The sequence below is a fragment of the Lampris incognitus genome, chromosome 16 (assembly GCF_029633865.1).
Source record: "Lampris incognitus isolate fLamInc1 chromosome 16, fLamInc1.hap2, whole genome shotgun sequence".
Classification (NCBI taxonomy): Eukaryota; Metazoa; Chordata; class Actinopteri; order Lampriformes; family Lampridae; genus Lampris; species Lampris incognitus.
Window position 1 is genome coordinate 34616144 of NC_079226.1, and position 23999 is coordinate 34640142.

A 23999-nucleotide genomic window follows, 5' to 3' on the forward strand; every position below is an offset into this window, starting at 1 on the left:
TGTACCAAACGGCTACTAAAATAAAGGCAAGTCATTCCAGGCCTACTCATAGTGTCTTGATGTTTCATTATACATCTATATATATCTATATATATGTAAAAAAAAAAAAAAAAAAAATCAATTTGACAACCTGTTTTACAGTATTCCAGTATTCAAGATTTTGGTCTTTGATATACACAGATATATAGATAAAACTTTAAAAAATTAACCCAGTTGTAAATGAGTAGAAATTCAAGTTTGCAGATGCTAATGCTGTTGGTGGGACCTGGTGTGCCGGCCAGGGTGGGATTTTTGCACCGACCGCACGCCTAAAAACCAGTTGAATTTAGTCTTCTATTTCACCAGCCACGTTGGCAGGTAAACAACCAGTCTCTTTTGTTATCACAAATAAAAACAAAAAGTAGCTGTTTAGAACTGAAGATGAGCAAGTTCATTTTCCTGCCCTGCCCCCTCTGCTGCCTTGTGCTTCACCACAGATGGTTTGTCTCAGTGCAGACAAGTTAAAGAACAAAGACTCGACCCCCCCTCCCAAACAGACAAAGAAAACAACAAAACAAAACAAAAACAAAAACATAGGAAGGACTCAGCATCATTCTTTAGACCTGAATTTTGGGACATTCGGCATTTGAAAGAGAAGCAGATTTCCCTGATGAGAATAAGAGTGCCTTAGTTATGTGATGGAGCCATAATGGAGAGAGAGGGTGGGAGGTGTTTAAAATCTGTTCATAAGCGAAGAGGCCGGGGTGGGGAGTGAGCCCATGATTGTTCTGAGTTCCACTTGGTCTCTTGGGGATCTCGGGGTGTCAAAGGGCACTCTAGGGCACCTCAGCCAGTTTCTTTCTGGAGCCCTTGGAAGAGCGGGCGGCCATCTCTGAGGAACCCTCGGGGTTCTTGGAGCCTTTGGAGGGATGTGCGGTGGCGGCTGTCATTTCAGCCGGGGCAGCCTGAGCCGGCTCCTGGTCCTCCAGGCCGTCCTGTTCCTCATGCTCCAGGCAGCACAGCTGTCCGGTGGGTGGCCAGAGTTTCAGTGCTCCCTCCTGATGGGCCTTGCAGAAGGAGTTGGGGCAGAGCTGGCAGAAGGCCTCTGAGTTCTTCCCGCAGACGTCGCAGTGGTGCCAGGGGCAGTCCCAGCGCCCTGCCAGACACACACAATGCATAGAGTTAAAGAATAGACCACCAAGACTTAAACAAGCTTAAGTAAATGCCCTCACCTCTCCAAACTTTGGAGAGGTGAGGGCATTAATTGGGTAAATTCATAGTTTAAAACATTTAAGATGATGTACTTTACTATCATACAAACTCAACATGCTTTTCAGACTTTTTGTTGTTGTCCAAATGAGTGTGTGTGACATAAAATTAAATATAAGGGATGAAGATATATGCAGTAATTATTATATTCATGCTTGAGTCATTAAGGCATGTACATCAAACTAATATTGGCAGGTATGAAAACACAGTGACACATACACGGATGAGCCAAAACATTATGACCACCTGCCTAATATGCTGTTGGTCCCCCATGTGCCGCCAAAATAGCACCGACCCGGGCGCCCGGGTAGCGTAGCGGTCTATTCCGTTGCCTACCAACACGGGGGTCTGCGGTTCGAATCCCCGTGTTATCTCCGGCTTGGTCGGGCATCTCCACAGACACAATTGGCTGTGTCTGCGGGTGGGAAACCGGATTTGAAGAGTAGGGTAATTGGCCAAGTACAATTGGGGAGAAAAAAAAAAGAGGGGGGAATAACACTGAACCCCCCAGAGGCATGGACTCTACATGACCCCTGAAGGTGTCCTGTGGTATCTGGCACAAAAAAATTAGCAGATCCTTCAAATCCTGTAAGTTGCGAGGTGGACCAGACTTGTTGGGGCAGCACATCCCACAGATGCTCAATCAGATTGAGATCTGGAGAATTTGGAGGCCAGGGCAACACCTTGAACACTTTACTATGTTCCTCAAATGGTTCCTGAACAATGTGTGCAGTGTCACAGGGCACATTATCCCACTGAAAGAGGCCACTACCATCAGTAAATACCATTGCGATGAAGGGGTATACCTGGTCTGCCACAATGTTTAGGTAGGTGGCATGTGTCAAATTGACATCCACATTAATGGCCAACCCAGGGTTTCCCGGCAAAACATTGCCCAGAGCATCACAGTCCCTCCACTGGCTTGTTTTCCCACAGCGCACCCTGGTGCCATCACTTCCCCAGGTAAATGGCGCACACATACACGGCTATCCGCGTGATCTAAAAGAAAACGGGACTCAACGGACCAGGTGATTTTTTTCCACTTCTCCAAGGTCCAGTTCCAACACTCACGTGCCCATTGTAGATGCTTTTGATGGTGGACAGAAGTCATCAGGTGCACTCTGACTAGTCTGCAGCTATGCAGCCCTATATACAGCAGGGTGCAATGTACTGTGTGTTGCGACACAATCATTTTAATTTTCTGTGATTTGTGTCGACTTGGACCAGATGGGATAGCCTTCATTGCCTTTGTGCATCGATGAGCATTGGGCGCCGAAAACCCCGTCACTGGTTTGTCTCTCCTCGGACTACTGTCGGTAGGTACTCCTCACTGCTGACCGGGAGCACCCCACAAGCCTTGCTGTTTCAGAGATGCCCTGACCCAGTCGTCTGGCCATAACAATTTGGCCCTTTTCAAAGTTGCTCAGGTCTTCCCTTCATTCATACCCATTGCTCCTGCATCCAACACAACTACTACGAGAACTGATTGTTTGCTTAACATCTATTCTACCCAGACCTTGACGTGCTCTTGTGTGGAGATGATCATTATTCGGTTCACCTGTGAGTGGTCATGTTTTGGCTCATCAGTCTATCTGTACATGACGTTTAATGGTCCCACTAAGTGTTAATCAACCGCAATAAACATCCCATGGGAGCATTCGACAATGTGGGGCGTTTATTTGTCTATACAGAGAGTCTCTTTTCTCCAAAAGGTTGGTGGGGCAGGGTCTGTCAGCTGGCATGCTGCACCTAGAGCAGGTAGGGGTTTCTAGTTCTGGGACTCTGACTCTATACATGGTGGGGAGGGAAACTTGCCATGTCGGCATCTAAAAAGGAAGGGTCCAGGTTGTCGTATTCCGGCATTCTTACCAAAGGGCCTCTTGGTGAGATCCAGGCAGGACAGGTGGTAGGCCTTGGTGCAGTTCTTCTTATCGCACAGCACCAACTGGCCTCCGTCACTACAGCGGAAGCACTCATCTTCTGATTTCTTCTTCCCCTCGCTGCGCCTCTTCTTCAGCCGTTTCTTCTGCTTCTTCCCTTTGGGCTCGGTGGTCTGGCCATTGGAGTTCTGTGGCGGGATCGAAGATGAAGGGAAACGAATTGAAGATTAGTTCATTTGCAGTCAACACGGGCATTTTTCTTGTCCTAATTTCATTATTTCTATACCTTAACTACACCTGCATTTCTTGAGAGTATTTCTGAAGTCTGTTCGATACAACGTACGCTTTTAGCAGATGGATACTGTGATAGCCAGGCAGCCTACATCACGGTTCGGCTCAAAGTTATTCCTTCAGACTGATGAATATCTCAATGTGAAACAATAAAAACGACAACACATTTGTCGCTGTGTGCGTCTTTGTGGGAACTGAACTGAAACAGATTTTCATCGGGGAATTTAACAAAATAGTCTGTAAATGGTTAAAAGACTCAGAAAATGTAAGATTTATTCCTCAAGCTTTTTAGAAAATGTAAGATTTATTCCTCAAGCTTTTTCAGTGTAAGAAAACCTCCTATTCTGTTCGATCCCCAAGGCTCCCCTGGCTAAATTGTGACTATTTTCTAATTCTACATCACTGATCTGTGACTCGTGTGCATTCTCACCTTTGGCCGGTCACCAAGGAAGCCACTGCAGTTGGGGGCGCCACAGCGACAGACAGTCTTCTCATTGCCGAGGCAGTCAAGGTTGTAGTTAAAGGTGAGCTCTGTCCCTGAGACACAAATATCCAATAATTGGGGGGGAAAAAAGACAAGGCCTTCATGAGTCTTTAAAGCAAATGCTGTGGTGGGGATTTTTACTTTTTTCAATATATAGAGGGAACTGAAACCAAGCACAATTACCATTACTAGCTGCGACCAAGCTCAGAGTCGATGTAATATGGCTTAACACTTCCATTGAAATGGAATTAACCAGTCTTCACACAATTAAAAAAACCTCTCCTCCTCTTGTTTAAAGGTGTTCAGGGTCACTGGCCATTCATGCCAGGCCCATCTGCTGTCACCGCTGAGTTTACCTGCGGGGATGTCGCACACAGCAAACAGGCCGACACGCGTGTCCCCGTTCACTGTCCACTTCTGGGTCTCACAGTTGGGCTGGCAGCTGTGGTTCATGAAGCGAGAGTAGTTCCCCTTTGGCCCCGCATCAATAATACGATCCTGACAGAGAGCTCATGAGTTTAAATTCAAATAATAATAATAAAAAACTTTATTTGTTTAGCACTTCTCCAAACAGTTACAAAGTGCTTCACAGAACAAGACAGATAAAATACAATACAGTCAAGACAAAATCAACAAAAACACAAGACCTGATATAACAAAGTGCACAGTAAAAACAAGTGAAATAAATGTACATAAAACTTTTTTTTAACCCCCCCCCCCTTTCTCCCCAACTGTATCCGGCCAACTACCCAACTCTTTTGAGCTGTCCTGGTCATTGCTCCACCCCCTCTGCCAGTGGTGGTCGGCTGAGACTACCACGTCTCCTCCGATACATGTGGAGTCGCAAGCTGCTTCTTTTCACCCGACAGTGAGGAGTTTCGCCAGGGGGGTGCAGCATGTGGGAGGATCATGCTATTCCCCCCCCATTTCCCCCTCTCCCCTGAACAGGTGCCCCTGACGAACAGAGGAGGTGCTAGTGCAGCGACCAGGACACATAACCCACATCTGACTTCACACCCGCAGACACGGCCAATTGTGTCTGTAGGACCACCCGACCAAGCCGGAGGTAACACGGGGATTCAAACCGGCGATCCCCGTGTTGGCAGGCAACGGAATAGACCACTATGCCACCCAGATGCCCCCATAAAACAGATTTTGTGTCAGAATTGTATTAGTTTCTGTCGGGACTCATGCACAATAATGACAAGAAACAGGAAGTATAAAGTAATTAGTATTGCTGTGATTTTAAACCATTATATTACAAGAGAACTATTAAGTTTTGTAATTTGTATTTTCCTTATTAATTTGTATGCATGTAATTTGTATTTTTCGTATTATTTGTTATCAGTACTATATTTTGCAATATTATTGTTCAAGTTCTTTCTACTTAATAATAATAATAATAATACATATTTAACAGTGAGAACAACCTACTTGTGGTATTGACTACTATAATGTCACAGCTGACTTGAGTGTGACATTCCCAATGCAATACTGTTAAATTTCTCTAGCTCCCAGAGGGAATGGCACTGCTGCAGAGGGCGGTGCTATGACACACCTAGGAGCCATTTAAACCTGTCAGTCAGTCACTCACTCACTCAAACTCAGTTTGGTAGCTTTCAAACTGGACATTCTAAAAATAAAACAAAACAAAAACAAGGGGAAAAAAAGACATAAAAGCTTTTTTGGTCTATGTATGTATGTATGTATGTCAAACTAGTACAGTTGGAGATGAGGTCTTAACCATTTGATGGCTAACATAGTAATAGCAGCTATATAAATGTTTACTACAACAACAAAATGGCGTCTGTGTCCAGAGTGGAAAAGACACGGTGGTGTCTAACCTTGTCTATGGTCAGCATGTAGAAGTGGGTGATGTTGTTCTCATGGGCGTACTTGATCCTGGCCCGGCACTCCTCCTCATCGATCAGTTCTCCGATGTACTCGTTTACAAACTCGCCCTACGGCACAAAGACCACAGCTCAGAATGCAGACTGCATTTGTCACAATTTTACTCTACAATACTATTATCAAATATCGTCACAAAACAAAAACTGAAACCCAACTCTTAAAGTACCCCTCCACTCAAAAATGTATTTGTGTTAGTGTCCCCCATGACTATACTGATTTGTTTCTGTGTGAAGTTTGTCGCTACAGCGGCATTTTCACATTCCTCTACTGGAAGAGGAGCTGTCTGTGCACCTTCCTAAAATCTGAGATTGAAACGTACCCCGGGCACGCTAGATTTGGTACGTTAAAAATCGGAAAGCCAATCGCTGCCTAATATGCAAATGCAGGGCGAGCAAAGAAACCTGACACCTGCACAGAGTGGACTTGTCAGTAGAGCAAGTTTGCATTAGCATAGTGACAGTTTTGAAAGCAAACATGATAGAGTGTGAAGTTTTTGGATGTAAACCGGACCCTGGCGCTTCCTTCCACTATCTAGCAAAAATCTCACTATACTGCTAAGATGGCTGGAATGTATTTACATCAGGCTCACGTGTCTACAAACCTGGAGGGACTGTCCAATGCTCACTTCAGTGAGGAATGTTTCCATAACCTAATGTAAAAGTCACTGGGTTATGTATTTCTTTTACTCAACCAAGTCAAATGAAAGCTTTCTTCACGTAACATATTTCCCTTTTGTGACTGATAAATAGCATTAACTATGTTAGCTTTTTTGTTAGTTGCTGCTAGTTGTTTGGTAATAGTTAAACTCTAAACTATGTATTTAGCTAATGTTTCGATGTTCAGCCATAAGAAACGATGATGGCAGCTCGAGGTGTAATTTTTTTACCCAAAAATCGGCACGCTGTGCCATGTAAACCTCTTTCTTAGTCTGGGCTTCGATCCCAACCAGGCTCACGAGGGTCCCCCCCCCCACTCAAGCAGCACCACTAAAGGCGTCCGTCGTCATGCGCTCCAAGGGCTGACAAGAGTGGCAGCAGTGGAGTCGGGAGCCATCAGCGGTGGGGGGTGGGGGGGTTCCTCCCTCCAGTGCTTTGCAGACTTGGTCCCAAACAAAACTCTCAGAATCATAAATTTAAGAACGGTGCGGGTCGCCTCGCCCTGATGCCCCGGCAGTTTCAAATTTTAGACTACTGCCAATGAGCCGGTTCGCAGGCAAACTTGGTTGGCTATCAAGATAAACAGATATTACACATAATATAAAAATCTCAGCCAGACAGAATATATCTTTCTGCAAACATTGATTAGACCTCTGGTTTATAACTATGTCATAACAATGCGACAATATGAACACACTGTAACATCATAGCAGATATTATTGTATGTTTCACAACCACTACTGTGTCAGCAACTTCCTGCTACCAGTTAACTACAACTACTACTTTCGGCTGTTCCCGTTAGGGATCGCCACAGCGGATCATCCATTTCCATCTCCTCCTGTCCTCTGCATCTTCCTCTGTCACACCAGCCACCTGCATGTCCTCCTTCACCACATCCACAAACCTCCTCTTTGGCCTCCCTCTTTTCTCTCCCCTGGCAGCTCCATATTCAGCATCCTTCTCCCTATATACCCAGCATCTCTCCTCCACACACGTCCAAGTCATCTCAATCTTGCCTCTCTTGCTTTATTTATGTTTATGTTGTTTGTTAGCTGGTAGCTAATAAACAACATAAACAAATAAAAGATGCTAACAACACTTACCATTCTGATACACCTGCTAGTGATTGATTTTGGTGCACAACTGCCTGAGTCTGGGTCTGACTAAGGCTCAAACATGTATGGCTGAATCTTTCTGATGTTTGCTCCAACGCTAGCCATCTTGATGCACACCGCTTTTTTACCGGTCAACCTAGAGCAAGCAGCGGTGGTGGACGGGGTGCGAGGCCTGTGATATTTCCATATTCACAGATCCTGAAATTCTCAATGAGGAAGAAAGAGTAGATGTGCTTACAGCGCCTTTTCAGAGGTGTTTTTTTTTTTTTTTTTACTTTTTATGTGGGAAAACCATGTTAAACAATATATCAATCACCTCTGTATATTTTTAAACTTTAAAGCGTATCTGGAGGGGTACTTTAACCTTTTAAGAGACAGTACTTTGTTTTTTCATAAAGTTCATTTTTAGCTGAAACAAATACAGTTTGGGCTTTTTTTTATGGTAGCTGGTGAGGGAAAATAAATTCCGAATCGCTGTGCTACTCATGGAGCTACAGGGCAGTGAATGTTGGGACTTTGGTGAAACACTACACTGCCTCTGTGAGTGTCAGCATGTCTTAGTCCAGAGAGGTCAAAGTTAAAATGCTTGGTTATTATCAGTTAGGCTGTATGGGGGAGGAGACCCAGTGTGTATGGGCATCTTAACACCACACCTCTGCTTATCTTAAGGGTGGAAAAATAACAGGAGCCTCCAGTCCAATACTGATAACTTTTGGCAGTGGCTGGTAATTTTGACTACCCCACCAGCCAAACTGACAGTTGACCCACTAATAATAATAATTACATTTATATGGTGCCTTTCTAGACACCCAAAGCACTAAGACTCGGAAGGACCTTCTCTTAAAACATAAAATAATAATAATAATAATAATTAAAAAAAACCCCAACTTAAACGATTGACAAAAATGTTTGCTGCCTTTTGCCCTTCCTCTCTCCTCACCTTTTTAATGTCTCTAAGACAGACCAGGCCCCAGCCTTTGCCAGCTGTCTTGATGATCTTTGTCTCGGGGTAGAGTCGCTTGGTGAAGTCCTGGTTGCAGCAGCGCTCCCCACTGGGACACACTTGAGGGTGGCACTCATACAGCAGCATACGGTTTAAGCACTCCGACTCAAATCCGCATGGCCTCTCGTCTGTCGGCTTGCAGTTGCACTTGGGAATCTCGAAGATGTCAGCTGTGTAGACTTGCACTTTGCCGCATGGTTTGTTGACCTGTAAAGACATTCAAGTTAAAAAAAGTCTATTTTCCAAAATATGAGAAATTTATTTTGGACATGTGAGGACCAATGAAATATTCATACAGTGATTTCAGGTTCCAAAACAAAAATCATTAATCACTGAAGTGCAAAAAGTGACATTCATTATTGGGTAAAAACTAACAATATTTCAACTAAACATGACTCAAACTGGCACACCCAGCATAATCATAAAAAATGTACGAGTTAGATGAAATTTAAAAAAAAACAAACTTTATTTCTTACACATCCATCCATCCATTATCCAAACCGCTTATCCTGTTTTCTCAGGGTCGCGGGGATGCCAGCAGCCTATCCGAGCAGTCGAGGGGAAAAAAATCCCAACACAACCAATAACAAATATAGATGCAAGCAGCAATGAGGGGGGCAAGCAGTCCAGCAGGGCAGAGTCGCCATGGCAGCTTGACCTTATCATGTTAAAAGCATGGCTGTAAGTACTGATAGGGAAAAGTTGTTTTTGCTTATTGCAGCTCTCCCTGGTGACCACACAATGGGACAAAAGCTTTTGCACATCCTCAGGATGGGTGGCAAAACATTTTGCCGCCCAATGACTGCTGGGATAGGCTCCAGTATCCCCGTGACCCTGAGAGCAGGATAAATGGTTTGGATAATGGATGGATGGATAGAATTTCAAATGCGTGCTGTGTGAGCCCTGTGTGTAGTGATGGTGGTCAAGGGGCAAGGACGAGGTATTACCTGGTCATCAAATACAGTTTCTAGGTTAACAGCTGTCAAATTATGTCCCTGACTCCCACCTTAACTAGCTCAGGTATTTCTTGTTACGCTCAAGAGCTATCAGGCTAACAATACACGATGGCGGAGGCACAACGGAAAAAAGCAAAAAAACATAATTTTCACATAGAATGGGAACACAGTTTTCTGTTCACCATAGTAAAGGACAAAATGATTTGCCTGATTTGTCACCAGGCAGTAGCACTTGCAAAAAAGGGTAATGTGGAGCAGCACCACAACACAATCTACCCCAAGTTCAAAAACACCTACCCACTAAAGTGCACGCTTCGTTCAAAGAAAGTTGACAAGCTTAAGTCTATATTGAAAGTACGGCAGTTGCTTTTTACCAAACCAACAGCTAAAAGTAAGGCTGCAACAGAGGCATCCTTCCGTGTCAGCTATCTTTTGTCTAAACATAAGAAACCGTTCATCGATGGAGAGCTATACAAGGAGGCAATGACCGTTGCCGCCGAGATGTTATTCAAAGAATTCAAGAACAAAGAGGACAAAAAAATTCCATCGGAAGTGTGCCACTTGGCCCAGCCACTGTGACAAGAAGGGTGGAGTCGTTATCGGGGGACGTGAATCAACAAGTGCTCAAGGATTTATCACTGTCAGTGCTTTTCGCTGCAATTTGATGAATCCCAGGATATGACAGACACTGCACAGCTGATGGTGTTTGTTCGGATGGCTTTTAAGGATTCAAGTACTTTTCTCACCCATTTACCATTAAAAGGGAGGACGAGATGAGGACAATTACGAGTTTAAACATTATGATGATGATAACAGCATTTCCATTCATAAGCTGTTAGCGATCACTACAGCTGAGGCCCCGGCAATGCCTGGGGTGCATTCGGGCTTTGTTGCACTGTGCCGCCGTGATTACGATTTACCCAAGTTTGTGAACGATCACTGTGTGATCCATCAGCAAGCACTGGCTAGTAAAGTAGTGGACTTGTCTCATGTTATGATAGTTGTTGTTATGATTGTTAATTCGATTCGCGCATAAGGACTTCAGCACTGCGCGTTTACATCTTTGAGCTTGATGCCGCATGTGGTGACTTGATTCTCCACGCTGGCGTAAGGTAGTTGAGTCGCAGGAAAGTACTGCAGCAATTTGTTGACTTGCTGCCTGAGATCAAATAATTTCTGGAGTCATGAAATGAGGAGCATGAGGAACTGTGATGATGCATGGCTGCTAGACTTAGGTTTCCTTACTGACATAACAGCAAAACTGAATGAGCCTCAACTATGAGCTTCAGGGAAAAGACAAAGATGTGGCACACATGATCAGCGCTGTTGATGCCTTTAAGGCCAAGGTGGGTGTGTGGGCCTCTCAGCTGAGGAATGGAAGGCTGGTGCACTTCCCATACCTAGAGAAAATGTCACAAAACATCAGAAACAAGATGCTTTTCTCCCACAAACATTCCGCACCCACCTGGAGAAACTGGTAGCCAAATTCAACAGGCGTTTTCAGGAGTTAAATGACATAAGGGAGGTTGTTGCATTTATCACAAACCCTTTCATCCCCACTGAGATTGAGGAGGTGTCTGCAAAATTCCAGCAAGTAGTTGCTTTATCAATTGGAGTTGACATGGAGATAATTGATTTGTAAAATTACATCAAGTAGTTGAAAGCAAGATCAAGAGACAGGGACTTTTGGGGTCTTGTAAACACTGAAAAGTTTCCCCCCCTTTCATCTTGCACACATAAGGTGAAGACCTACTTTGGATCAAAATACCTCTGTGAGATGGCCTTTTCACAGATGAAAATAATCAAGTCAAAGAACAGGTCTTGTCTAACTAATAGACATCTTGCAGACAGTGTCAGACTTGCTGTATCAAACTATGAGCCAGACTACAGAGCACTTGCTGATAGTGTGCAATCACAGCCATCACATTGAATGTGTGTGTGTGTTTGGGGGGGAGGGGATCTCATCCACAGCCAGAGCGAGTGAGTATTGCCAGTTTGAAATATGATGTTATAGGCTATTGTTTACAAAAGGATATGATCTGTGTTGTATGTTGTTTAAAAGCGAAAGTAAAACAGTACTGCACAGGATTGGCTTAGGCCTGTAATTGACTGATTGTTGAGGTTATTATGAATGGTGAATGAGTGATAGGCCTATGGAAATACTGAAAAATTTTAATATGACTGTTGTCATAAAATTATGAATGATAGTTGCACTTACTTCTGATTATACTATTTGTATGATTAAATTAATACTTTGCTTGTTGTCATAATTAAATTATAATTGGCTTGTGATCTTGTTGGGGGACAAATATTTGATAGGGGCTTTGAAACAAAAAGGACTGACAGGTAACAAAATAATTACTGCTTATGACTGACAGGTAACAAAATAAAGTGTCAAAGTGGAACTACATTGTGGGCTTGTTTTTTCGTTATTTTTTGCAAATGGTAGATCTTGGTTTACATTTGGACTTAGGATGTCATCCTAGGCTTGAAAAGGTTGGTGACCACTGGCTTAGAGACTTGGGTTGGCATCAAGGACTCGGCTCTTGGCTTATAACGCTGTTACCTCACCAACAGGACTTTTTCTGTTGTTCTGGGTAACTCTTACCTCCTCGGTGGCTCAGTTGAGTTGTCGTGCCCCTCAAGGCTCAGTTCTTCGCCCCCTTCTCTTTTCTATATATACATGCTGCCCCTTGGCTAGGCCATTCAAAATCACGATGTGCTCTACCATTTTTATGCTTACGACACTCGGTTATACATGCCCACAGATCCTAGCACCCTAGCAAATCTCACCAACTTGCCTCTCTGACATTAAATTGTGGATGTCTGAAAATTTTCTCAAATTTAATGATGATAAGTCTGAGGTCATTCTGTTCAGTCAAGGATGGAAAATCCATCAGCCCTTTTGTTACTAATCTTGGTGGTCTGTCAGGAAATCTTAAGAAGGCTGCTAGGAATCTTGGGGTAATATTCAATGCTAATCTCAGTTTTGATAATCAAATCAAACTTGTTGTTCAGTCATGCTTTTTCCAGCTCGAGGTAATCTCCAAAATTAGGTAATTTTTATCAATTGCCGAATCTGCAAAAAGTTGTACATGCTTTTATCTTTTCTCAGCTTGACTATTGTAATGCACTTTATTCTGGTATCAGCAAGGGCTCCTCCACCATCTGCAGTTGATACAAAATGCTGCTGCTCGGCTCATTACTGGACAAAGAGGCATAACCATATCACTCCTGTGCTTGCCTCACTACACTGGCTCCATTATATTTCGAAGTGATTTTAAATTTTACTGCTCACTTAAGGCTTTAAATGGTCTTGCGCCTTCATACATTTGTGATTTATTGACTTGGTATATTCCCTCTCGACCATTAAGATCTGCAGATGGAACCCTGCTAGTCCCAGGTCTTGGTTTGTTACAAAGGGTGATCAGGCTTTTGCTGTTAGAGCCCCCAGACTTTTGAACTCTTCCTGCTCAACTAAGACAAAGCAAGTCTCTAGCTTTTTTTACATCTTGCCTTAAAATTTTTCTTTTTATGAAAGCTTTTACAAATGTTTGATACTTGTTTTTATTTATACTGTTTTTACTTTTAATCTTGCTTATTTGGTCTTACTCTTATTTTTGTCTTGTCAGTTTTAATTTTTTTTGTGAAGCATCTTTGTAACGTTGTTTTAGAAAAGTTCTATATAAAGATTATTATTAATGTTTAGTCAGGGAATTTCTCATAGTATGGTCTATAACATTGAGACCATCTCCCTACCCTGTTGTATTGCTCCCAAGCGCTCATCTCCTAAATGTGTGAATCACAATAATCTAATAATCATTCCTACCACTGGTGGTAGTGAAATGTGCTACCAAGTACCTAATAATCTACAGAACCAAACATCTAATATTATCAAAAGTGTGACCACATATTGTCCAAAGTGTTGGTTGTCAAAATTGTCAACTGTCAATACAAGGTGTCTAATTCCAATTGCCATTTCACCTATCGGTAGCTCTAAAAGTTCTGCCTACTACTGTTCATTTCCAGAAGTTATTTAAATTTGGTTTCATAAATATTAGATCATTGTCTACCAAAGCCCTGCCAATAAATGATCTTATTCTTAAACATAGTTTTGATATGATCGGGTTATGTGAAACATGGCTGATACCAAATATTTTCTTTCCCTTAAATGAAGTTTCCCCACCTGACTATACAAATGCCCATGTAGCTCAGGTAAATAAACAAGGTGGGAGTGTTGCCTTAATATACAAGTCTACTTTCAACCTGACTTCTAGACTTGAATCTAAATTCCAATCTTTTGAGGCTCTTATTCTAAGTCCAACATGCATGCATTATGGTGACAGGCATGGCTGCAAGTCCATGAATACTGCGATGGCATCCAGCGCTTTACCTGTGCCCCTGTCCAAAGGGTTAGTGGTTGTGTCAGGAAGGGCATCCGACATAAAATTTTGCCAAATCATTATGCGACTTGACAAGACCACCGTCTGTGCGGTGCCCTCACAGGGTACCAATGGAAACTATAAAATCTGCTGTGGCGATGCCTCGGAAACAGGGAACAAGCTGAAAGAAGAAGAATTCTAAGTCCATCTCCCTCAGCCATGAATAGATTCAGCTTAGTCCAGATTGTTGTACTCTATCGACCCTTGGGCTTTTACTCACTATTTCTTGAAGAATTTGTCTCAGGTCTCGCTACTCATTCTTAAGTTGCCACTTTATAAATGTTCGTAATTATTTTGCTTTTGCACTATCTTCCAAGTATTCCATGATGCAACATGCGCCTGTTTTTTTTTTAAAGTTCCGTGTCATTCTGAAAGCTGGACAGATCTGCCAAATACAGAAGGAATGCAGTGATTTCATGCTCGATTGAACTGAGTCCTATTTCTAGTCCTCTCCTTTTTCCTCTCTTCTCTTTTGTCTGTCCCTTATGAGGATGAACAAATTTTGGAGGTTTTAAAGGGCATTAGCTGTCTATGCTCTCTAACATTTTGAATCGAATCCTGTTTCAAGTCCTCTCCTTTTTTATGTCTACATATGGGCAGTAACATATATATATAAAAAAATTTAAAAAAAGGAAAAAAACGGAGGGGTAAGAGGGGGGATTTTGTATGTGGACAAACTTATTTATTTAGAGGCCTTCAAGGGCATTAGCTGTTCGTACTTGATAACATGTTGCTCAATAGGCCAACTTGTTTTTGGGGAGGTTTGCTTTCCTTAATTAAAGGTGGGAGACATTATGTTTAGGGAGATAGGGTGGGTGGCAATATTTGACTACGCTTCACAGTTTGTGGAGTAGTCTTCAGCTTTACTGGAATGTTCCAACAGGGTGGGGGGGTGAGGAAGCCCGGTTTCAGGGCTTTGGGGTTTATATATATTGGGTTTGATGCAATTAGAAGCATTTGTATTTGTTACTTCTTTTTTTTAAAATTAAAGGTACGTTTCTGAATTTTTACACGAGAAATCCATTAGGAATTAGTAGTTATGACCAGTAGACTAGAAGTTAAATTTACTTCTAGGAATTGCAGAGGGTTGCAAAAGACCAAAAAAGGTCAAACAAGTGATGGGGAGGTTAAAAAAATATACAGTCCAAAATTTAATTTTCTTCAACAAACACACTTAGCAGTGAAAGAAGATATTAAGATTAGGAGGAGGTGGCAAGGGGAAGTATTTGCAGCACCTTTTACTACCGAAGCAAGTAGTACCCCCGCCCGACCACTTCGCTCTGCTGCCTTGGGATGCCTGGTTGCCCCATCGCTCAGAGGCCCTTGCTGCCGATCGACCCGGTCACAACTCTGTCCTGGCCCCACAGTGGTGGAATGAACTCCCCACTGATGTCAGGACAGCGGAGTCGCTGCCCATCTTTCGGCGCAGGTTGAAAACTCACCTCTTTAAGAACTACTACCCTGTTACTTGTTCTTAGCACTTATTGTATTCACTCATTTAAAAAAAACCAACTCTTTCTTGCACTTTTACTTTAGCACTGGTTTTGTTCTTAGATGCTTGTTTAGATGCGCTTATGACCTCTGATGACTAGTTGTTCTCCTGATTTCCTACATTACATGCACTTATTGTAAGTCGCTTTGGATAAAAGCGTCGGCTAAATGACTGTAATGTAATGTAATGTTATGATTTATCTGCAATTCCATCCCACTGAATGATACAAAGGTAATTGCAAATACAATGGGCAGATACCTGATAATTCAGGGTACTGTTTTTACAGAATGTCTTAATTTGGTTAACATTTATGCACCAAATAAGGATGACCCAAATTTTTTCGGTCATTTACTATTTTTCAATTTGTCAACTCTTAGGCCCTAATAAAGATAGATGATCACATGTTGACAAGACTCATAATAAAAGTAGGGAAATTATGCACCAATTTGCTGAAGAGTTAAATTTAAGAGACATATGAAGGGATAGGAACCCTGAAGTGTCAATGTATTCAGGTTTCTCAAATACCCACAAATCATATTCCCGTATCGATTTTGGCAAGTTTGACATGCAAAGATATGTAATTATGTAATTATATTGTAATTATGATAGTAATTTGATTTCAGATTATGACCCAAATAGCCTAATTTATACAGATCCAGGGCTTCTACATGATCCACCTAGATGGAAATTTCAACAAAAATGGTTACAGGACCCAGAATTTTTTTTTTCTTGGAAAACTGATTTATATTTTGCAGTTAACACTTCTGAAACATCTGCAAGCACCAGATGGGAACCTTCTAAAGCTAAAGTTAGGGATGAGATTATTAATTTCACAAGTATGAATATTACTGGAGTCAAAAATTAAGACCATGGAGCACAAATACTTTAAGAATCCCTGTCCTGTCCGCGGTGGTGTAGCGGTCTAAGCATCGGCTTTTTGTCGATGCAGTTGCCCACTGGGGACTGGGGTTCGCGCCCCAGTCTCGTCAGATCCGACTATGGCCGGACTTGACAAAGCAGCAATAATTGGCAACGCTTTCTTCAGGAGGGGGGGGGTCGACTTGTGTTCGTCACATGAATGCGTCTGTGTCGGAAAAAGCAGTGGTTCGGCCTGGATTCGCCTTGTCACGAAAGTGGCGAGGCGTCTCCTTCGAGACTGCCGGCTGGAGAGATGCAGTTGGCGAACGCATGCAGTATAAGGGTGGGTGTTTGAACAAAAATAGGGATCGATTGGCCACTAAATTGGGAGAAAAAGGGAAAAACCAGAAATAAATCTAATAAAAAAAAAGAATCCCTGTCTTAAATTACATCAAGATCTTTTACTATTAGAGCACAATATAACAAAATTTCAGCCTCTAAAGTAGCAGAAATCTACTAAAACTCAAACACAACATCTTTGATCAAGGGGAGAAACCCGATCGGAGTCTGGCGTGGTGCATTAAACAACTTCAAATCGAGAGAACAATCACTGTTAAAAAATGATGGGGGGGGGGGCATCAAGAGAGCCTATTGAAATAAATGAGTCATTTAGGGATTATTATGAAAGATTGTACAGTACTGAAACAGACCAAAGACAACTAGACTAAAACATATTCCTAAACAACCTCAATATTCCAAAAACCTTGGAGGAGGAAAGTTTGAAGTTGGGGGAAGAATTTGTCATAGGGGAGATCTCTGAGGCAATAATGAATATGAAATCTGGAAAATAAGTAGGACCGGACGGTCAGCCCATTGATATATATAAAAAAAATTCGAATCAAACTAAAAACACTCCTTTTGGAAATGTTTTCAGAATCTGTTCAAAAAGAGATACTCCCACCTTCCCTGAGAGGGGCCCTGATTAAACTCCTTCTAAAACCTGGAAAATCAAATGATAAATGTGAAAATATGTGCCCCATCAGTCTCTTAAATTCAGACTTGAAGATACTTTGTAAAATCTTGGCAAAGAGGCTGGAACATCTGTGACCAGGAATCATAAAGGAAGATCAAAATGGGTTCATTGTGGGTCGTCACAACGTTAGAAGGGTCGAGAACATTCTACATGCCCAAAAGGGGGCATCAGATACAGCTTTCTCGGCATTTTTGTAAATGGGTAAAACTTTTATACAATGACCCTTGTGCAGAAGTAATTACCAATAACATATCAAAACTGATAAGAATTAGTAGAGGTTGCAGACAAGGATGCCCTCTGTCTCCTTTTTTATTTATAATCACGATCGAACCATTTACAATTGCTGTGAGAGAGCACACAATGATTATGGGCATAAGTACAGGATGATCTGAACATCACATAGCTCTTTATGCAGACGACATGATACTATTCCTAAGGAAATTGGGAGATTCTGTTCCAGCTCATTTGGATGTGATAAAAGAATTTGGCTATCTCTGGTTGCAAAATAAACAACTCAAAATCCTCCATAATGCTCCTTAACTCAGAAGAGAGGTCTAAACCACCCGAACATGTTGGTTATTTTAGAGCAGTAAATACTTTTACTTATTTAGGAATCCAGATTGTTCCCAAATTCAAAAATGTTGTAGATTCCAACTACAATCCTATTATAGCATTTATTTCTAACAGATGGTCAAAACCCCCAATTTCTCTAATCAGTAGAATATACTCAAAGTGAATATACTCCCCAAGCTACTATACTTGCTTCAGAATATCCCCTTGCCACCTCCACCAATCTTCTTTTCTAGAATGAAGAAATTATTTAGTAATATTTTATGGAATAATAGACGCCCCAGACTACATTCATCCCTTTTATTTTTACCTTATGATAGAGGAGGGTTAAAATGTACCCACATGCTGTAGTATTACTGGGCAGCTCAATTAAGAATATTGATGTTTTACTACACAGCAGAAAACTCTCCAGCATGGAAAGATACTGAGTCGTACTCTTTAAAGCCACCACTTCCCACATATATCTACTCGGATAACCCCAAAAAGCTCAAAAAGATAACACCCAACCCTATAGTCAAAAACATGATAAGTGTATGGTATGAGGTTAAAAAAATACTTGAAGATAACGTCTTCCCTCTCTTGCTTTAGTCCAATTTGGGGTAATAATCATTTTGTGCCAGATAAAGCTGACTGGGGCTTTAAAATACGGGTTGATGGGGTAGGATGGTTCAAAGATATCTTTGGAGCTCAGGATGAGTCTTAATTTTTGAGGAACTTGTCATTAAATATAATATCCCTCCTTAGCACTTTTTCAAATATTTACAGCTCAGGAGCTTTATTGGAGCTAATCAAAATCAATCCATGGTGGTCCCTCCTTTGTCTTTATTGGAGAAAGTTCTAATCAAAAACCCCTTTGGGAAGGGTATCTATCTGAATTCTATGACATTTTATTAGCGTATACTTCAGAATCCTCAGACTCTAAACTTAACGCATGGAAAGTTGACTTACAGGAAGAATTGACACCGGAACAATGGAGCAGTGTATGTGAGGTAGCCCAAACACAGACAGCTAATACACGGCTAAAACTCCTGCAATATAATTGGCTAATGAGAGTGTATATTACACCAGAAAAACTTAATAATGTGTCCTGGTCGCTGCACTAGTGCCTCTTCTGATCAGTCAGGGGCGCCTGTTCAGGGGGGAGGAGGAACTGGGGGGAATAGCGTGATCCACCCATGTGCTATGTCCCCCTGGCATAATTCCTCACTGTCAGGTGAAAAGAAGCGGCTGGCGACTCCACAGCCCTCCCCAGATCGGCAGAGGGGGTGGAGCAGTGACCAGGAAGGCTCGGAAGAGTGGGGTAATTGGCCAGATACAATTGGGGAGAAAAAGGGGCCAAAAATCAAAACTTAAAAAAAAAATTATGTTAATCTCTTTCAATGTTGTATTCTGTAAACTGTGTACACACAATATCTATTGCACGTTGTCTGTCTTGGGAGATCCCTCCTCTGTTGCTCTCCCTGAGGTTTCTTTCTAAAAACCACAATTCCAATGAAGTTGGGACGTTGTGTAAAACGTGAATAAAAACAGAATACAATGATTTACAAATCATTTTTGACCTGTATTCAATTGAATACACTACAAAGACAAGATATTTAATGTTCAAACTGATGAACTTAATTGTTTTTTGCAAATATTCACTCATTTTGAATTTGATGCCTGCAACATGTTCCAAAGAAGCTGGGACAGGGGCAACAAAAGACTGGGAAAGTTGAGGAATGCTAAAAAAACACCTGTTTGGAACATTACACAGGTGAACAGGTTAATTGGAAACAGGTGAGTGTCATGATTGGGTATAAAAGGAGCATCCCCGAAAGGCTCAGTCGTTCACAATCAAGGATGGGGCGAGGTTCACCACTTGTGAACAACTGCGTGAGCAAATAGTCCAACAGTTTAAGAACAACATTTCTCAACGTGCAATTGCAAGGAATTTAGGGATTTCATCATCTCCAGTCCATAATATCATCAAAAGATTCAGAGAATCCAGAGAAATCTCTGCAAGGAAGCGACAAGGCCGAAAACCAACAATGAATGCCGGTGACCTTCGACCCCGCAGGCAGCACTGCATTAAAAACCGACATCATTCTGTAAAGGATGTTACCACGTGGGCTCAGGAACACTTCGGAAAACCATTGTCAGTTAACACAGTTCGTCGCTACATCTACAAGTGCAAGTTAAAACTCTACCATGCAAAGCTAAAGCCATATATCAACAACACCCAGAAACGCCGCCGGCTTCTCTGGGCCCGAGCTCATCTGAGATGGACTGACGCAAAGTGGACAAGTGTGCTGTGGTCTCACAAGTCCACATTTCAGATTGTTTTTGGAAATCATGGACGTCGTGTCCTCCGGGCTAAAGAGGAAAAGGACCATCCAGATTGTTATCAGCGCAAAGTTCAAAAGCCAGCATCTGTGATGGTATGGGGGTGTGTTAGTGCCCATGGCATGGGTAGCTTGCACATCTGTGAAGGCACCATTAATGCTGAAAGGTACATACAGGTTTTGGAGCAACATATGCTGCCATCCAAGCGACGTCTTTTTCAGGGACGTCCCTTCTTATTGCAGCAAGACAATGCCAAGCCACATTCTGCACATGTTACAACAGCGTGGCTTCGTAGTAAAAGAGTGCAGGTACTAGACTGGCCTACCTGCAGTCCAGACCTGTCTCCCATTGAAAATGTGTGGCGCATTATGAAGCGCAAAATACGACAACGGAGACCCCGGACTGTTAAGCAACTGAAGTCGTACATCAAGCAAGAATGGGAAAGAATTCCACCTACAAAGCTTCAACAATTAGTTTCCTCAGTTCCCAAACGCTTACTGAGTGTTGTTAAAAGGAAAGGTGATGTGACACAGTGGTAAACATGCCCCTGCCCCAGCTTTTTTTGAACGTGTTGCAGGCATCAAATTCAAAATGAGTGAATATTTGCACAAAAACAATAAAGTTTATCAGTTTGAACATTAAATATCTTGTCTTTGTAGTGAATTCAATTGAATATAGTCGAAAAGGATTTGCAAATCATTGTGTTCTGTTTTTATTTACGTTTTACACAACGTCCCAACTTCGTTGGAATTGGGGTTTATATGTTTTCTCCCTGTTAAATGTTTTTTTTTAGGGAGTTGTTCCTTAACCGATGCGAGGGTCTAAGGACAGGATGTTGTGTTGCTGTAAAGTCCCCTGAGGCAAATTTGTGATATTGGGCTATACAAATAAATTTGACTTTATAAGCCCTTCCTCTTTCACTCAGTGTACAGCCCGTGCAAGAATTCAGCTCAAGTTCAGCCATCATTCTCAACTCAGACCCCCTACTCCTGCGCCAGTTTCTGGTGCCAAGTAGTAATGACAAGTACATGGCTTTTAATTCAGCCCTTTCCCCGTCAGCAGCTGTACTGTTGAAAGACTCTTTTCAACTGTGAGTTGCATAAAAATTGGTTATCAGGGCATCAATGATGACATTGTCACTTTGTCACTGCCTTCCTTTGAAAGAGAACTGACTGAATCGTTGGACTATAATGAAATATTCTCAGTGTTAAATACCATGCCCCATCGTCTCCTGCTGTAATTACCAAAAGTAAGCTAATTTACAATGTCAGACTGTAGTACCCTATTTCAATATTATTGTTTATTGGGTATAGTTTTTGTTGGGTGTAAAATTGGATTTTATGCTGATGTTGCTGTGTGCGTGTGCTGCATGTGGGCTTTATGTGGCCTCTGTGCCACTCAAATGTCCTCTTTAACGTTACTGAGCATGGTAGCGGCAGTGTACCTCTATCCATAGGCTTGATTAATGACGCTTTTGTGTCTGTCAGCTGTGTGTGTGTGTGTGTGTGTGAATATGTGGCCGCCGTGCCAGGCTGTGCGATCCCGTTAATGTTCATCTTGGTGCCTGTAACATTATCTCTGATGATGTAGAAGGCTTATATGATTAAACTGTGGTGCATTCGGGAAAGTATAGCTGTAATGACCTATTTTGGTTAACATATGCATTTCACAAGCTATTGAATATGATTGGTCTTGGACGGGCTAGGCCCACCTGATTTTCTCTTTGCCCACTCACAGTTCTTTCTTCTTTTCTTTTAAAGATTATTTTTTGGCATTTTCCACCTTTATAACAGTGATAGTCAAGAGAGAGATGACATGCAGCAAAGGGCCCAGGCCGGATTTGAATCCAGGCCGCTGCGGTAAGAACTCAGCCTTATGTGGTACGCGCTCTACCAGGTGAGCCACTGGGGCGCCCCAAACACTGTGATTTCTGCCTATGCTACAGGGATATCATATTTCGGCAAAAATCTCACTTGAATGATAAGTAGTCTGAAATTGAAAAGCTTGTGAGAGCACATGGCAGCATACTGTTGTGGTGTACATGTGTGTTTGTTTCTGAGGATGATTCCAGACCTTGATGAATTTATAGGGGGGAGGTTTTCGGTTGTTCTCCTGCGCCTCCTTGGCCTCCCGCTTCATTTTGATCTCCTTGAACCGAGCCTCAGCCTCCAACAGAGCTGTGAAACCCAAGACCGTCATAGGTCAAATTCGTTCTTTCTTTAACCCAAGAAAGAGGAAAAAACATCCCCAAATGCAGGATTCCAACACATTTACCCATTTTTAAACTGTATACCATCCCTGGACATTAATCTCTGGATTGCATTTGAAGATTTTATTTTATTTTTTACAGTTTAACATGATGTATGCCCACAAGGCCCAGGTAGCATGATTAACTAGACTTAACCACACAGACAGAAGATATTTTCCAAATATAAAGCTTAATTTTCAAACAAATATCCCCATTTGTGTGATGTGGCAGTTGCCCTTCTATTATTTTTAATGTGCAGTTTTAAGTAACGGGCTATAACAGGCCAAAAAAAGAAAAAAAAAGAAAAAGAAACCCATATTCTTTCCACTATTTAATGCGCTTGTCCTGTAAAACAATGGAAACCCAATGCAGACCAAACATTGATGGTTGAACAGATCACCTCAAGGCCTCAACTGTGGTTACAAAGTGTTGTAGGCTGGTAGGAAAGATGACCTTAGGTTAAGACAATACTTATTAATCTGTTTGACAGGGGAAAATCTGAAAAATTGATTTCTCTAGTGAGAGTGGTATTTTTCCACTTTTTGTTGGTGGACCCATGCAGAATGAAAAACCAAAAATCTTTAAGTGCTTCCCTCTCATACACAACAGCCCTATGGAGCTCTGTGTAGAAGATCTTTACCATTCTTGAAGACTTTCCCAATTGCTGTCTTCTGGTACTTGCTGCCCCGGTCGCCCTCCATATAAGGGAAGACGCGGCCCTGGTGGGTCCAGAAGTAGTCCTTGGAGCCGAAGAAGAAGACAGGGAACTCTCCGATCTCGTGTCGCAGGTGCTGGATGTTGGTGGGGATGCTCCTTGGGTTCTGGATTTCTGCTGGCCACCATCTGAGGAGACAAGGACCTAATGACTTACACTAGGATATTAGCACCAGACATATGTGAGGACATTGGCACCACACAAAAATATGTATGATTGTATTTTGATTTTAGTTAGATTGTCTACTAGATTTGACTGCTTAAGAGCCTGTTAAGCAGGTAACCATAATTTGCCTGGAAATGGCATTGAATGTTAAAAACTTTAGTGGTTGGAAGAATGCGTGGTGAATATTCGCATGCATTAGCCATTGGTGTATGGAGAAAAAAAGGGAATAAAAAGTCATTGCTGCCTCATTTTCAAAGGAGGACTCCAAGAAAATAGTTAGTTGAAGCAAGGGAAACAAGTGTGTTCTGTAAATAGAGAGGGCCTCCCATTTTGTCGATTCGCCTGACCTGTAGGTGCCTAGTTTGACCCAAATGATGTCTTTGTATCTGGGCTTTTTCCCAGCCCGACAGTCATTGCAGAACCAGCTTCCATCAGGCATGGCAATGTTCAGGCAATCGGGGTGAAAGGCTGCTGGGCAGGACTCGCAGCACAAGAGCTGACCACCTGAAAAACAACAAACATCCAAGTTAACCTGCCAGTAGGAACAATCATAGGTAGGCAGGAACAACATAAAAGAATTTACAATTAAATAATCTGTAGTTTAAATGGG

General features: G+C 42.1%; 1 protein-coding gene across 1 annotated transcript in view; it reads right to left on the reverse strand.

Moving 5' to 3' along the window:
• Window positions 1-815: 815 nt before the first annotated feature.
• Window positions 816-23999, reverse strand: part of nsd2 (nuclear receptor binding SET domain protein 2) — a 47295-nt gene continuing 24111 nt past the window's right edge. Inside the window, exons 12-20 of the mRNA XM_056295435.1 lie at window positions 23737-23893; window positions 23150-23352; window positions 22335-22438; window positions 8526-8795; window positions 5748-5864; window positions 4260-4401; window positions 3850-3956; window positions 3118-3316; window positions 816-1135 (exon numbers count right to left, since the gene is read on the reverse strand). Coding sequence (XP_056151410.1) covers window positions 816-1135; window positions 3118-3316; window positions 3850-3956; window positions 4260-4401; window positions 5748-5864; window positions 8526-8795; window positions 22335-22438; window positions 23150-23352; window positions 23737-23893 — 1619 coding nt within the window. The remainder of the gene's footprint in view (window positions 1136-3117; window positions 3317-3849; window positions 3957-4259; window positions 4402-5747; window positions 5865-8525; window positions 8796-22334; window positions 22439-23149; window positions 23353-23736; window positions 23894-23999) is intronic.